Below are 17,016 nucleotides of genomic sequence, written 5' to 3'. Positions count from 1 at the left end.
ACTTACTGGCAGCAGAGAGTATTACGAAAATCATAAGCTGTCGGGAAGTAGACTGGCTAAAAGAAATACTGAATATAAAATATATCAAACTTTAATAAGAGCTGTTGTCACTTATGGATGTGAATTCTGGACATTATCAACAGCAGCGGCGCACGCGCTTAGATCTTTGGAGAGAAAGATCTCAAGCCAATATTTTGGACTCAAACAAGAAAATGGAATTTTTCGAAGAAGATGGAATGAAGAACTTGACGACCTCATATATGTTCAAGACATTGTGAGATTTGTCCCGCCACAGAGAATCAGATGGATGGGACATTTGATTAGAATACCAGATGACAGAGTGGTCAAAAGAATTTGGGAGGGTATATTATTCAAAGTAAAAGGAAGAGGACGTCCATGCCTAAAATGGCAAGATGGAGTGTAAGCAGACCTGGCTGCTTTGAGGGCAAGACGGAGAAAGAAGACCATCAAGAGATAGGAACAGAGGAAGATTATAATGGAGGCGAAAGCTGACAAAATTCTGTAGTACCAAGGAAGAAGAGTAAGTCCAATTCCCTTACGTATATCACCATCTGTATTTGCAATTTAAGTATTGCTCAGACAAATTTCAGGAAAACATTAGTATGTCACATGAAACGGGCCTTGAACGCACCAATCACGGAGAAGCCTCCCAATATAGTACCTCGCGACACACCGCTCGAAAGACAAACTCGTTTGTCTTTAAAAGCGGTCCCGAGCGACCTTCATGTGAACTGTGAGGTACACCTCTACCTCTACCTGCCTACTATCCGCGCGCCCGTAGCACACTATGCGTATGTGTTACCTCGATCCTCTTCTGCCTTCTCCCCCGTCACCTCAGTATTTGATAAAATCTTCACGAGTTTCACACCGGGGAAGGATGTTCAAGGCCAACGTTTCGATGCCGAGTTTTCAAAAACCCGGCGTGTATCAAACTTGGCTCGGTCAGTCTTAGCCCTTCGCTATTCTCCCCCAATCCCACATCTCGAACGCCTCAGTAATTAATCCTTAACGTGCACGTTTCCGCTCCGTGGACGGCTCCATATTTTGCGCCTTCGTTGGCCTTCTACGCGTTATCAACAGGGCCGTATTTACCCAAAGTTACGCTATAGGCACCTCTCCAATGAGCGCCCCTCCCCACTTAAGCCCCCCCCCCCCCCGAATTTTATGATAAGGCATAGCCACTCAAATGAGGTTAGGTTCGGAAAAAAGGAATTAACAATACATAGCTGACCGTATAAATTTATGCTTGAATTTTTACGCAGGGAAAACATAAAAATTCAACTAAAGAAAAACAGCTAGGAGTAAAACTATATGAAACTGTTTTACTTTTCAATCCGGCGCCTACTTCTCAAGCTATCCGCGAAAAATCGACAGCCTTAACAAGGGCATACCCAGGATCAAAACTAGAGGGTGTCTAGCTGTAACTGAACCTCCTGCCCCCCGATGGGTACGCCCATGACTCTAACGTAACCACACCAGTGGCGTAGCTAGGAATTTCATTCTGGAGGGGTCCAAAACTAGAGATTTCGGGGGGAAGGAACAGGGTACTAGGTAAAGGGTTATTAACTAAAAATGCATTTTTCATAATCGATTGAACTTCATTTTTCAAAAAAATCTATTGAAAATTCATGATTTTTCAATATTTTATTTTTCCTTTATAATGAAGCAAAGCAATGGTGTTTTTATATTTCTGGGGGGGGGGGAACGGACCTCGCTACGCCACTCAGCCAAACTACCATCGGGTTGAACCACTGAGTGAGTGACCAATCACGATTTCGGGTTTGAGTGATCGACCCGATTGTAAAAAGTCTTTTCATGTGGGACTCTGTCGTGAGGCACGGACTCCGGGCAGTCACATTCACCACCGATCGCTCAATCCCCTCCTCCCGTACCCTCCCTCCCTATGTCTTCCCTCCAAAAGTCATTTCATCTCTTACGAGAGCTCTCTCTCTCTCTCTCTTGCTGGCTCGGCGCCTAAAAATGCACCCACCCCACTCCACTCACCCCTCCACCCGCGACTCCCCATCCAAGCTCCTCTCCATTGAGTCCCACCGTCCATGTCATTTCCCTCCGCGCCCCATTCTTCTTCCCTTGCCCCGGCTTTGACTTCCTTCCTCCGAGTGGAGGGCTATCAAGAGATCCCGAGCGGAATGCTTTCCCAGGAGGACTCATAACCTTTTAGCACTCGCATGGTGTCTATATCACCCGAACCGTTCTCATGATGGGCCAATCTTACGCCCAATATCTTGTATGAAATGTGGCACCATCTGATCGAAGTTATTAATATTTGTTAAGAGAAGCATTGAATTAATTCCGTGGTAATATTGTCATGCTTCATTTAACTTATTACCTTATACTCAATAAAATATTGTAGAATCGAGTGAGCTGTTTTCAGTTTCAGTTCAATTTCCTCATATGGGCTACGGCAATTTCATTTTGCCTCATAATCCACTTTTATCATTCTTTCTATGCTATTTTGACGTTCAGATATAGAACTAATCTATCGCAATATCACAGTCTGATAATTATCATTGCGCTAAATATTCCACAAGAATTTAAAGCATATGTCTAATATAATAGTCTCTGATTTTGTGTATAGTAATATCGTTTTATTAATCTAACTTATACTTATTTCCATGACTATGACCATAACATATACATTTTTAAAGCTTAAATTCTGGGTTTTTGCGCGAAGTGCTCAGAAAATAAGGGGTATTTTAGTTTTTTTATATTTGTTTATTCGTCAATATTAATGTTGTCACCTTCAAAATAGTCCCTATTGAATATTAAGCTCTTTTGTCGGGGCTTCTTCCAGTCCTCAAAACACTTCTCAACTCGGCCTGTGGGATAGCACTAGTTCTTCCAGTGATTCGCTTTTAATGTCATCTGTGCTCAGTAACGGATACATAAAAAACTCAAGGGTGGCGCAAATGATATTTTGAGATACCCATACTTTTATCGTACAAAATGAAAAATAATCAAGTTACATGCAAAATTTAAGACAGTTTTATTTAAACTGATTATACGCATGTACAAGACAATGCTATCTTATCATATAAAAAAGTTACAATTGTGTTTCTGCAAGTTTCTGCAATTTTCTGCAATGCGGGCAGCCCCGCAAGGGGAGGGGCGCGCTCAGGGCCGGATTTACCCAAAGTTACGCTATAGGCATCTCCCCGTGGAGCGCCCCTCCTAACTTGAGCCCCCCCCCCCCCCCTGCCCGATTTTTATGATAAGGCATAGCCACTCGCATGAGGTAAGTTTCGGAAAAAAGGAATAAACAGATATATGGCGGACATAATAAGTTTTTGGTTGTAACATAACATAAACAAGCCACCATATTGTTTTTATAAAATTTAAAACTGACAATGGTAGTACGGGACGGGGGGATTGTTGTGAAGGAAGGGGGAGTTGTGTATAGAGAGTTGAAGGAGGCAGACGTGTTTAAAGGAAGGATCGGGATAAGGACTAAGAAAGGTGGCGGTGTAGCAGAGAAAGGAAGAGAAAGCAGAGAAGGGGAGGCGCCTACGAGAGGAGAAGAGAGCGGGAGGAGAGGAATATAGCGGAACTCAGGATCCACGCTGATGCAGTTCATGGCGGTGGTTCAGAAGAGTGGTGGTGGTAGATATAAATGGAATTGTGATATCATGGTGGCTTTTGATGTTGGTTTTATGCTCTAAGTTTCAAAATATAGAGTTTGTTTCGAAATGTATTGGAATCATTTGTTTATAAAGAAGAGAGGAGATTTTTAAAAAGTTACATGCTTGAATTTTTACGCGGGGTAAAAACATAGGCAATTCAATTAAATAAAAACAGCTTGGAGTAAACTACATGAAACAGTTTAATTTTTATGCAACTAAAACACTTTAAGAATGCCCTTTCCAAAAATAACGTCTAGCCTTAATTCATACAACAAAAAAGAAGAGAAACTTCAAAAATAAAAACATTACGTACTGCTGTGACTGAATGAAATGCCGCCCTTGAAAGCGCTCCTATGCACGTGCCTATTTTGCCTTATGGTCAATCCGGCCCTGGGCGCGCGCCCCCTTCGCCCCCATACGTATCCGCCACTTTCTGTGCTTTTAAAACGACCGTGCTTAAAAATTCTCTTAAATTTTGGAAACAGGAAAAAGTCACACGGAACCATGTCTGGCGATTATGGAGGTTGAGGCATCGTTACAATATTGTTTTTGGCCAAAACTTCTCGAACAAGAAATGGAGTGTGAGCCGAAAATAGCCGAGCTCGTAATAAAAACACCTTAGCGGCTGTCACAGATAAAGTAAGTAATGAATACAGCCGAATATGTTATTATACCTCGGGAGCATGATAAATATAAAAAATATAATTGAAAAACTTTGACAATCGGACTCTCCAAACCCGCTAAATTTAAAATTTGCCCTTATTTTCTGGACACATTTCGCACATGACCCGATGCGAGTGGTTGCGTAAGTCAGTCTCACGCGACTTATTAAGGGTCAATGGCCGAGAACTCATGACTGCTCCCATTCACTTCTCCGTTACGAATGGACGAACTTCTCTCTGCCCCTCTCTCTCGGGGGATTGGGAGATTTGGAGGGGACATTATGGTTCCGCGCGCCATATCTTTTTTTTCCTCTATCTCCTGGTTGAAATCTCTCTCTCCCCCACGAGGACTTGAAGAAACTCTCCTCATCGTTCATCCGTACGTACGTAATGGTTGAGGCGGTCACGTTCCCGGTATTTTCCCTCGGATGTGAGCCTAAATAAGCTCCTAAAGGCACCCGAGGAACTATTAACTTCTCCCCCCAGTGCCTCTAATTCTGAAACGTTCGCGAAGTGTGTGTTTGCGCTCTAATCACCTGGTTGCGGGTCGATGGTGCCACGTGACGTGACGACATTGAAACGCTTGCATTGGGAGGGATGCTGTGTCGCCAAAGGGCCTACATTCACAGAGGACTGGATATTATCTTGTTCTTTTTTCGCCTCTCGGCGGCGAGATTTTCTATTGGGGTAATGGTTTTAATTATGCCATTCTGATGCTAATTTGGTCTAATACGTGCAATGAGTTTGGAGTAACGATTATTTTTTTACTTTTTGAAAACCTAACAACGACGCTAAATGATGCTACTAGCTCTCAGAAACTTGTTAACACAAATGAATTTACTTGGTTGACTCCACGGATCATAGATTTAATTGATCCTATTGACGAATTTACACTTGGATTAATCATTTGAAAATAATTTTCTTCTGTGGTATATCTATGATCTATGAAGCAAAACCAAAAGCGGATATGGGAATCCGTAATCTGTGGAGTTAACCAAGTACATTCTTACTCTTTAAAAATGCTACCAAGTTCCCTCGCCGAACATCGATTTCCTAAAATCATTTTTTCATCGTGATAACATGCACATTTTCAGTTAGCATTGGTATTTTAGGTATCAAAATATCGTATATATTTAAATAGGTACAGCTAAGGTGCAAGAAAATATTTTTCTTGCATCAAAGCTGTACCAAATTTTCATAGTAATGAGTAGAAAATGTAGTGATTGAGAAGCTAGCGTACATCAAAAATATTTACAATAAGGAATATCTAATCAAGTGAATGTTCCCGGAACTTGAGAAGAATTCTGCTCTTAAAACTGAATTCTTTCGCCAAGGTTTTGGTGTGGCGCCAATGGAGAACATAAAAGGAAAGGGACGGCTAAACGGACATATTTTTAGGAACTAGAGCATAGTGCAGGAAAAGGATGAAATGAGAGATGAAAGGAGAATGTGTATATCCATTTCTATTCTTAAAAATATTGTTAAATGAGAATGCAGTAACTAACGGATAATTTAACGTTCTATCAATGTTAAGCTTAATGGAAGTGATGAATTTCCAGACTGCTATTATCTAATAGTGATTAATTAGTGATTATTTTTTTTGTTTTTCTAGTCCCTCCATAAATATACAACAGTATGAGTTGACTTTCCATGAGGACATGCAAATATAATTATCGACCTGGTCGCAATTGTAAACCCGCTTTGCGAAATTCAATATTTTATCTTATGAATAAGTTTTATTTATTGTCTCTTTATTAGCAATAACTATCTTCCCATTTTATAATAAACGGGAATTATCAGCTCATTAACACATTTTTAGGGATTGTATTATTAAATTTGGTCATTGTCTGTGCGCCCAAGGCAAAATAGTAAAACCGTTCTCTTTCTTCAAATTATTGCGATGGAGAGAGAATGCGAGCTCTCTGGAATTATGTTTTTTTTGCTTGTGATAAACTTCTCCGAATCTCTAACATTTTTGCACCTGGCAGTTAGACAAAAAGCAGTGTCCCGTGCATTGCAGGTCACATATTTGTCAAGTTTACGAAACGGTGCCATTAACAACTCGGTGACATCCTGAAAAGTGATTCCATCCTCCAGGTCCCAAAGGAGATCCGATGAGGAAAAGTTCAAATTGGGAAACTTCATTGGTGGTAGTGGAGGGAAAGTTGATTATAACGAAGCTCGAAATTAATTTTGAACTGGCTGCACGTTCTGTGTTTCAAATGTTCTATTGCGTAGAATTGGATCATTAAAATAAATTTCATCGCTTAGTTATCAATTATTTAATAGTTATCTGAGTTAAGTCCATACTCCCAATATCATTCACTAATCTCATTTTTCCATTTTTTGTGTCAATCATTACTGCGGTAAATTAAAATGCAAATGAATCATCAATTAGATAAAACTCATTGATAGACAGTACGCGTTGGTTAATTTAAAAATCATTTATTTTGACTACCTACTTTCTTTAAGCTTTTCAATTAAATTTATAAATGGAACTACCAAGTAGGGATGGTTCGAGTGTACCTTAATGCCAAAAGCGAATGTTTTCATTCGTAACTTCTCATCAGTAAGACATTATAGCATTGATGGCCGGTGGTTGATAGTATGAAACATTGAGTACGCCTAATAATGAAATACACAAAGTCTAATTAATATCGGCGAAGTCATCGGCATAGTCTGAGTAAATGATGTCTGATTTGAAAACATTAAGTTACAGGACAAATTTCCCACGGTGGCTTTCTGTGCAATTTTTCTCTCATATATTTGTATTCATATGTCCATGTAATCGTATTTCATTTCAAAAATGAACACCTGTAGTGAATAAATTAGAAATGAGATAAGATATTGAATTTCTGGTTAAAAAGCCTTTGCTAATCTTCTGCCAGGTATGTCGTATATTTGGAATGGTTCCAGCGCCCGCTCATATCCCGACCAAATGTTCGAAATTTCCGAGAGGAGAATCTTTCTCAGGCGCTCATGCAGCGTCCTAGTGACCTTTTAGTTTGATGAACGAATAAATAAACTTCACGAATACCCTCATCTCTAAGGGATCCAAAATATTTAAGTATGAATAATGAAAAAGATGAGGAGCCTTTATCCACGGTACACATGAAGTTTGTAAATAAATATGTATTCCTAATGTGTTGCGTAACTGAAAAATATCGCAGCACGGAGATATGTTTAGGAGAGATATGTAAATACTTTCTCTTCGTCAATACCCCCATTGAATTGAATGTTCTTAGTGTGTGGTAGGACTATTTTCGGAGGAAAACTAAGAATTGAATAATTTGCCAACAAAATCTACATTAAAACATTTAAAACTTTCTTTTCTTTTATATCTTTCTTTCCTGATTATACATGGTGAGGAAAGTGCACGGGTAGCGATAATTTACGCAGTGAAATAAGTAAGCAGATTAATTTCTACGATGAATCAACCCACGTGTATGTACTTATTTGCCACTGCTATACCTCTTAAGGAAACGACTTAGTATATTGCTTAAATTGGTCACATGGGATCAGTTTCGTCCTAAGTGACGTTGGGTGGCTTATAAATCGATAGCCGTCGGATGACTGTGGGACACCTTTTTTTTAAACTACTGCAAAATAAGTAACATTATTTTATGAACTCAATTGTTGAGGCCTTCACTTTGTAGAATTCCATATTTAATGTTTGGAAAGGAAATTGCTTAGCTTTTCTACAAAACACACACTTTATTGCCGACTAGTTTCGGTTACACTGTACCATTATCAAGACTAGTGATACACATCAGAATTTGCCGGTATATATACTCTGTGGTCGGGTGATTGGAGGGGAAGGGGAGGGGGGAGAGGTAAGTGACGGGGAAGGTGAAGGAGGGAAGAGATAGGGAGAAAAACCAGAGGTAGTTACAAAGTAGAGCGTGGGTTGGCGTCACAAGGATTTTTTGGGGTGTAATAGTGGAATGTCTAGAAGGGGGGAGTGGAAAGGAAAAAGGTGGTCATTAGCAATGGGTTCTTTCCTCTTTACAATTTTTAAAATTTCCAACTGTTCTCTGATGTCCAGCTGTGTTCCTTTCTTGACTCGGTGAAGCAATTCCGGGGTAAAATCCGCTTGGTGGCCTTCCTCCCGAAGATGGGTAGCGAATTGGGACATCCCAGTGTTGTTGTAGTAATCGCGCCGGTGTTCCTCCGCTCGTACGGTCAGACTTCTTCCTGTTTGTCCTATGTATTTGGAGTCACAATCACCACACCTTAATTGGTAGACCCCGCTCTTGAGGGCTGAATCAGTGGGGTCCTTGACTAAAGGTAGCATGCTCTTCAGGTTAGAATTATTGTAAAAGGCCGGTTTTATGTTGATTACTTTGAGTAATTTTTCCAATTTAATAGAAGGTTGGCCTAAATATTTTATGCGTCGCCATGACTGTTGATCCGTGGGGGTGGTAGAGTAAATACCTCTGAGTAAGAATTTTCTCTTTTTGCTTTCAAACAAATCGTTGATCAATTTTTCGGTGTAACCATTGGCTATCGCGATTTTTGTGATGGTGGTAATTTCTGAAAGGAGATCTGAGGGCTCTAAAGGGATCGACAAAGCTCTATGCAGCATGCAATGAAAGGCTGACAATTTTTGGGTTATGGCATGCTTGGAAGTTGCGTGGATGACTTGGTCTGTATGAGTAGACTTTCGGTAAATGGAGAACTTATGCTCGCCGTCTTTAATGGAAATATTTAGATCTAAATAATTTAGAGTGCTGCCCTCTTGTAACTCCATAGTGAACTTGATATTTGAATTTAAAGCATTGATAAGGCGTAAAAAATTTCTTAGTTGCCTCTTCGTTCCCGTCCATAAACAAAGTATGTCATCTACATAGCGGAACCAATAATGAACATTCTTTAGGAGGGGGTGGTCACTATTGAAAAGTTTCTTTTCTAAATTGTTCACAAATATTTCGGATAGCAGAGGTGACAATGGGGAGCCCATAGCTAAACCGTCTCTTTGTAGGTAGAAGTTTCCGTTAAACATGAAATAATTTTGATTTGTACACACTTTCAATAAAGATATTAGTTCGTCGCAAATGAGTTGGGGCGTTTTAGCTTCGTGTAGCACTTCCTTGGCCAGGAGCACTGCTTCATCTCTTGGAACACTCGTGAATAAGTTCACCACGTCAAAGGAAACTAGCATAGAATTTTTAGGCGGTGTTATTTTTGATAACAATGTTGTCAATTCTATGGAATTCTTAATACTGTGTTTTGCAAGGAAATTGGAATGTTCCATGAATTTGCACTTCACCACTTTGGATAGGGAATGCACTGGGGAGCCTATGCCTGAGACCACCGGGCGGATGGGAATGGAAGGTTTGTGCACTTTGGGCATGCCATAAAATCTGGGGGCAGTGGGATTCATCTCTGTTACATTCCACTTTTCACTTGGGGTGAGGACCATTTTTATTTTGGAAATAGCACTTTTACACTCTGCTTGGCATTTCTTGGTGGGATCTTTTTCTAACAGTTGCACATGATTTTTTGCAATAAATTCTAAACATTTGTCAATGTAATGTACATGTACATTCTATGCATGTAATAATAATTTGTTTACCTCTTTTAGCCTGATGAACCATGGAGGGACTAACGGGTTGAAGAAAAGGAGCGTAAAAAATTGAGGAATAGGAAAACGACCCCGTTATCATGAATAGGGGGCGGAATTGCTCCAGCAAAACCTATGTTCTTTCGATCGTTTTCGTAGACGATACTGTGGAAATAAATACCATCCATGAAACGAGCAGTAGTCGATAAGATTAACCCTGTCCGACCCAATGTCACTTCTAAGTAGCATCAAATCTGAAGGTCCGTCGTAAAAGAAATGGGTGCCTTTGCAGCACTATTAAATATAGGGCTGGATTATGAGTTATTTTTTGTTGCAAAATTTAATTTTCAAATATTTAGCTGCTATTATATTTATGATTGAGTTTAAAAGGTCCATATTTATAATAGTTTAATCTTTAAATTTGATTTACCTCACTAGAAATGCTGGATTTGGAAGGGTGTACACCAGCGTTACCGATATTTTTTAGCACGGAAAATCAGGAACTTGTCAAAACTTTACCATAAAACTCTACGTTTTTAGAGTTGCTGGGGGAATATTTTAGGATTATAATCCTGAAGCAGGGTATGGCTCTGAGAGTAAAGGCGTTAATGCCTATAATCAAGATGATAATACGAAAAAAAACATAAATTCCCGAAATGCGAGGTGGCTCAGGAAAAGACCTGGCTCCTACATTCTGAGTGTGTGAATTTCACACCACATAGGCTTTGTTTGAGGTGATCTCCACCTTCACCTATTCTAACTAATCTCGGGGTTAAATCAGTGGGTGAGTAAAAGAGCGTGAAAGGTATCAATGACTCACGTAGAATTTTTTTTACAGATACCCACAGCTCCAAGAAAATACGTAAGGGTTGGCAACCCTAGATGATATTTTTTTAAGTTGCGCTATGCTCACAATAGGATAGAGAACCAAGCGGTTTCTTTAGGTCGGGCTTGTAATTCAGTGATTTTACGCCTTCGCCTCAAGAGGGGGGAGGAAGGGAAGAAAAAATGAAGGTAGCACCGCGTCGCCGTGATTAAGGATGCTCAACCACGCCTCCCAGGGAAGGATAGACAAGAGAGGTATTGGTAACCTAACGCCGTCAGTAGGGTGATGCGAGCTACCACTAACGGAACCAAATCAACTCTTCCTAGAGACTTGATTTCATTTTTTTTAATTTATCTTGATGATTTACTTATTTGTCTATATTTACCAACCCCTAAAACAGAACTGTTAGGCCTATACATCGGAGGATTAAACAAACAACAATGGACGTTCACGAATATCCATGCCCTGGATAGGGTTAACATTAGAGTATATAGTTCATAGTGCTTTAGTATAGTATATAGTGTTTCAATAACTGTATGTGGTCAACCTATGCAAAATCGAACTAGCGACTTTCGGTTTGGCCGTCGAGGAATTTACCCCGCCGTCACCGAGGTCAACAGAGGCAATGTGAGAGAATAATCCAGAGAATGATCTAATTGTGATAACAGAATAACTTTAAAAACAACAAATATCATCTAGGGTTGCCAACCGTAACTTATTTTCTGGGAGCTGTGGGTATTTGTAAAAGATTTCTTCGTGGGTCAATGACACCCCTCGTAAAAGATAAGTTTCCGGCGTAATTCGTTAGAAATCTTTCATATTTAGCGTAATGAAAAAGTACTTGCCTATCTTCACACTTATTTATTTCAATCGACCCAGGTTTCGGCAATTAATGCCATTTCTAAGGTTTTAAAGTGGCGTTATGTGCCGAAACCTGAGTCGGTTGAAATAAATGTGTGAATAAATGTACACGTGCATTTCATTATGTACAATAGACCTCGCTCGTGCTCACATGATAATTCAGTGATTCCACCCCGAGGTTGGTTAGTATGGGTGAGGGTGGAGATCACTATATATTTGGTGATGTTGAAAAGTACTCACGATGCACTTCCACGCTGCGATCTCCCAGGCGTCGATGGCAAACTCTCGCCGGAGCACGCGGGGCAGAGCGCCGAGGGAATGCGCAATCCTCCTGAGATCGGCGATTCCTCCTCCCTGCTGAACGTCAACCCGAAGTGAGAGCGTGTGCGTGTGTTCCACTGGGAAAAGCTCATCTTTCGCCCCTCACCCGAGTGATATTCTGAACCGTGAGCGCGGTCCGAGGACTGAGGAGGGTGTTGGGGGGGAGAGAGGGGGTGCCTTTTGGCGCTTCTTTCCCGTCCGCCGGCCCCAGTCGTGATGTGGGACGTGGAGGGTGAGGGATGCATAAAAGGCATCGGCACAAAACATAGGCTGGGCGTAGGTGAGCTCTCCAAGACTATTTTAGACCGTTCCTTCCTTATCTCCCCACACCGTCGCATTCTTCACATCCTCCCTCTCCCCTGTCCCTACCTCTTGCAATTCTTCCCCCCCCCCCCCTACTGTCCTCCCTTGTTGTTGTGAGGGGTTAAATGTCAGGCTTTTTCCTTTAATTTTTTCAGTACAACCATCGGCCCTCTTTTTTTTACATTTAACTTCTCACGACCAAAATCATGTCTTAAACATGAAGATAAACATTAAAAATTAAAATGTGAATAGAATTGATTAAGAAAAAAAAATTGAATATATACATAAAACGTGACAGCAGAAAGTGATAAAGTCAGAAGATGAAAGGTGCCTGTTCATATAGAATCTTGTCCTTTTCTCCTGAATTTCCTTGAATCAGACCGGAAAATAAATTTGCCTTGATTACTGATGTCAAAATTGACGTGAACCCCCTCGTTTTCTGTGTGGGAGATTTAACACCAGACAATCAATACAACTATCGAACCTATTTGTTCACAGTTAATAACCAAACGACGACTTCACGACTAAAATCATGTCCTATTCATAGGTTAAACATTAAGTAAATTAATTAAGAAAACATAAATTAAATATAAATAAGACGTTACAGGAGAAAGTGATACTGTCAGAAGATGGAAAAGTGCCTGCTAACATTGAATGCCCTGAGGATGTTGGCAGCGATAGCCATCGACCTACATACAACTCACCCGGTGGAAAATCTGAGATTTCACTAGTATCATACGCAGTGGCGGCTCGCGAGTCAAATGCTGGGGGGGGGCGCACTCTACCGGGGGGTCATAATTTTTTAATATTTCGTGTATTTTATTAAGTTTTTACGGCAATCTAGGAATTAAATTTTGTGATGCCATGTGTTCCGTTTTTTTTTCAACAAAAATACCTAGTTTTCCTAATAAAGCTTGATTAATAAATACTTAATGCAGTCATACGGATCGGCTTAGTCCGGACTCTAGAGTATACTGATCAATGATCTTGAAGAATAAAAATATATTTGCTGCGATCTTTTGCAAATACAAACGAAAATACGTAACTTTAGGTTTTAGCGCCTACATTCTTCGTGCGGATATGCCCGCAATACACTTCTGTTGTTCGTTTTGCAATCATAATGCGTTATTTGTCAAATCTATACAATATTTGCAATGATTTAGGTAGCAATGACACTTGTAACACCTGAGGAGGGAGGGGAGTGTCACTGACTTCCACTAGGCAACAAACACTACTAGAATGCACGCGCTTTGCTATGGCAGATGTAAACTTTGATTGCGGTGTTTGCGTTGCTTCTTGAATACAATATGATTTAAAATCAATAATCAAACATATCTCACACATTTTTAACAAAATCTGAAATACTCACATTCCTTTAGTTATATTGCAGAAGTCCATCCTTCTTTCCTTTTGTCCAGCAAAGTGATCAATCACACGTTCGTTGAAATCAGCGCCGGAGAACAATTTCTTTTCGACTTAACACATGGCAAGGGTACTAGCCTATAATAAACAAGGGACGACACAAAATAGGCCGACGAAAAATACGACCAAAAAGAACAAGGTGCCTGGACACAGAATTGGGACAATTTTTCCCTATATTTCCCTAAAACAAAAACGAGCACTGTTGATTAATTAAAATTGTCTTCTTGAATGTACACACAGCACTAAGAAACTTCTTAATCGGCAATTACGCACAGTTAACTCCTCGAAAATGATGTCTGAACTCATTTCACTCCGTTCTTTCCGAGAGTCTTGCCGTTACTATAAGGACGACTCAAGGGAGATAGAAGTCGTGGTCCACTAATGCTGATTCAGCTGAGGGACGAATTTAAGGTCAGCAAAGGCATTCAAGCAAACAAAAGACGTCACGGACCATCTCCTTGAGTCTAAGGGCCCCCGCGCACTGGCAACTTTTTCAAAGCAACTATTTAGTTGCTTTGTGGAAGTTCAAATGAAACACACGAAATTGACTGCGGCCCCGCGCACGGGCGATTTTTTAGTTGCCGCAACTAAATAATTGCGTCCGGACCTATTCTGAGGGTGATTAAATTGTTGCCGGCAGGAATAGATCGCGTGGATGCTTACCCAACCCCGCGCACTGGCAACTTTTCAGTTGCTTGACGGCCCTTGTTCGGAGCGCATCTTGGAAAGTGTTTTGCTGGACGCGTTTTGCAAAGGTCTCATAGTTTTTAAGTTTTGGGGTTACTTACGGTAATATTAATTACTGAACATGCTCTGGATTGTATTTGGAAGCCATATATTTACAAATTCACTTACTTGCATTATGTAAATAAACAACTACCTCAGAATGTTTAACTTACATAGTTACACCTTCCCTTCATTTGATTCCTTTCATTACATTTTCTTCATACTCTTGAGATTCTTCGAAATTCTTTTCTTCACTTTCCTATACTTCTTCTTTCTGGTTATCCAGCTACCACTGCTTCACAGCATATTACATGGTGGACCACGGATCTCTATTGTAGATACTATATAATGTTGGGCCTTGGAATTTCTTGCATTCCATCTACGTTTCTGATCTTGATTCATTTCTTTTTCTTCGTTGAAGTCGTCACCTTCAATTATTTCAATCCGTCAGGATCAGCACCAAAGAGGCGTAAATATCTGTATTTTGAGCAGTTATTATTTCTGAGGGACTCGCTTGAATGCAGAAATACATCCAGCAGTCTCGAACATAATAACATTGATTTGAACGAAAGCGCAGGTGAAGATAATGACGTAGAGCCTTCACCTAAAGCTGACTGCCCTCCTAAACCTGGCTTGACAAGGAATAGTCGAAAACATTCTACAAGCAGAAGTTTCGAAGAGTCTTTGCTGCAAATTCTACAAGATAAGAGGGACGAAGAAAAAGACATTGACGTAGACAAGTATTTTCTGTTGTCACTGCTTCCAGCTTTCAGACGATTTAATGACGACCAAAAATTTTATGCACGGACAGAAATCATGAACATAATGAGGAGAGTCCGACAATCAGGGAGCCAAAATCAAATGCAGACTCCGTATGTATTAGAGCAAACCAATTCTCAGGCATCAACATCTCAATATTTTTCAACATTTGTACCAAGAGGGCAATTTCAAGAGCTTCTGCCACCAGCTGCAATCACTTCTCAAAATGTATGGGAAAATACGTCGACAAGTCCTCAATTTTGAACTTAAATTAATTATTTTACTTCAGAAACTACTATTAAAAATCAATAAAAGCGTTGCATTTCCATTTCTTAGGCATTAAAATATTTAAACTATTTATTGTTTTTAATTTAAAATTTAATATTGTTTTTTTACCTTAGAGTCACCGCCAATCTTTCTTGAGGTGGTACAGCCTGTCTTAATGATGTATTTTGGTAAGTTATTCGAGGTACAAGGCTAATCAGCAGTCGATCAAAAGTTTCTATGCTCATTCGAAAATAATTAAAGAACTTATTTGGGTGTTCTCTCAATCTGTCAAACAGCTTATAAAATTGTCCATCAAGAAGTCTGGAACTAATTATTGGATGCACCCAAAACCTTTTGTTCCTTTGCTTATTTTTTCGCTGTCTCAGAATGAGCGCGACAACACAACTAGCTTCCACGAGATCCATTGTAAACTGAGCTGAGAGGCAACTATTTAATCGCCAGTGCGCGGTAAGGAGCAACTCTTGGGTGATTAAATTGTTTAGTTGCCGGTGATTAAAGTTGCCCGTGCGCGGGGGCCCTAAGATTCATATGTGGTAAACACACGAAACGCCAACGGGTCGCACTTGGAATAGCCATGTCTTCGAAATCATTGCCATGATATAATAGAAAATAAATTCTAGATCGTAAAAGAAGACGACTCTGAGCCACAGATGGGAGCTGTAAGGATCTCCGCACCATGATATGAACTCTTCGAAGCCACTTAAATCAGACCCAAGTGGACATTTTCCGTCAGACAGCTACCGCTCTGCCGCTGAGGAATTAGGTGAACATGAACTAATAGAACAAGGACGGCTAGAAAAATGATGAACCTACACACAAAAGGTGCATTGTACGCGGCACTTCTTGACATTCATTGAATGACTCTATTTAAAGTCACGTTTTACGGGTTAAATCATGTGCAATCCTTCACCCTATCACGCACGCACCTATTTCTTAAATTATAAATCAGTGGTGAATGTTAACTGATTTTTCCCAATACCTACTGCAGGTCCTTTGATAAATTTATCTGAAAAATAGGTTCCGCATTTCTAATCATCGGGAAGATATGAATACATTGTTAAGGCCTAAATATTATAATACTAGCTGACCCGGCGAACTTCGTACCACCTAACAATCAATGAACTTACAGTTTAGTTACACCATTTATAAATCAAGAGCGGCTGTATCGTTTTTAATCATGTTTAATTTATTATAATAAAATAAGGATACAAATTAAATAAAACTACGTAAATGAGTATCAAAATTGTTTGTCAGAAAGACATTCTCTTTATTGAATCTACATAGGGTGGATCGGAGCACGTTTACGCGGAGTTTTTTCAATGAATTTTCTTACGTCTTAGCTTAAGAAATTTTGGGCATTGTTGTTTTATAAAGTATAGTTAATGAAATAAAAATTATACGGATTCAGTTGCTGGCTATTTGTGTTATTAACCGTAAAAAATGTTTTTAGGTCCAAGTCTGTTGCGTAAACTTGGCCCGTTCACGGAGCAGGTTAACACAACGCCAGACCGACACTTGACTGATGCTCAAAATCGTGTAAGAAAAGCCCCTATGAAGCAGCATTCGTATCAAATGACTTGAGCGCGCCAGTTATAGTATCTCTGTTTGGAAAAAATGCACTGC

General features: G+C 39.9%; 2 protein-coding genes across 2 annotated transcripts in view; one reads left to right on the top strand and one right to left on the bottom strand.

Annotated features, from left to right (window-relative positions):
* Positions 1-12,188, bottom strand: part of LOC124158714 (SET domain-containing protein SmydA-8-like) — a 35,495-nt gene extending 23,307 nt beyond the window's left edge. The window contains exon 1 of the mRNA XM_046533963.1: positions 11,815-12,188. The gene's annotated coding sequence lies outside the window, so the exon portion shown is untranslated. The remainder of the gene's footprint in view (positions 1-11,814) is intronic.
* Positions 12,189-14,427: 2,239 nt separating this feature from the next.
* Positions 14,428-15,851, top strand: LOC124159809. Its single transcript, XM_046535723.1, has one exon. It carries the CDS (start codon positions 14,695-14,697, stop codon positions 15,367-15,369), a length of 675 nt encoding a protein of 224 aa, XP_046391679.1. The 5' UTR covers positions 14,428-14,694; the 3' UTR covers positions 15,370-15,851.
* The last annotated feature ends 1,165 nt before the right edge of the window (positions 15,852-17,016 follow it).

The sequence above is a fragment of the Ischnura elegans genome, chromosome 5 (genome assembly GCF_921293095.1).
Source record: "Ischnura elegans chromosome 5, ioIscEleg1.1, whole genome shotgun sequence".
Lineage (NCBI taxonomy): Eukaryota > Metazoa > Arthropoda > Insecta > Odonata > Coenagrionidae > Ischnura > Ischnura elegans.
This window is presented reverse-complemented; position numbering and strand designations above follow the sequence as displayed.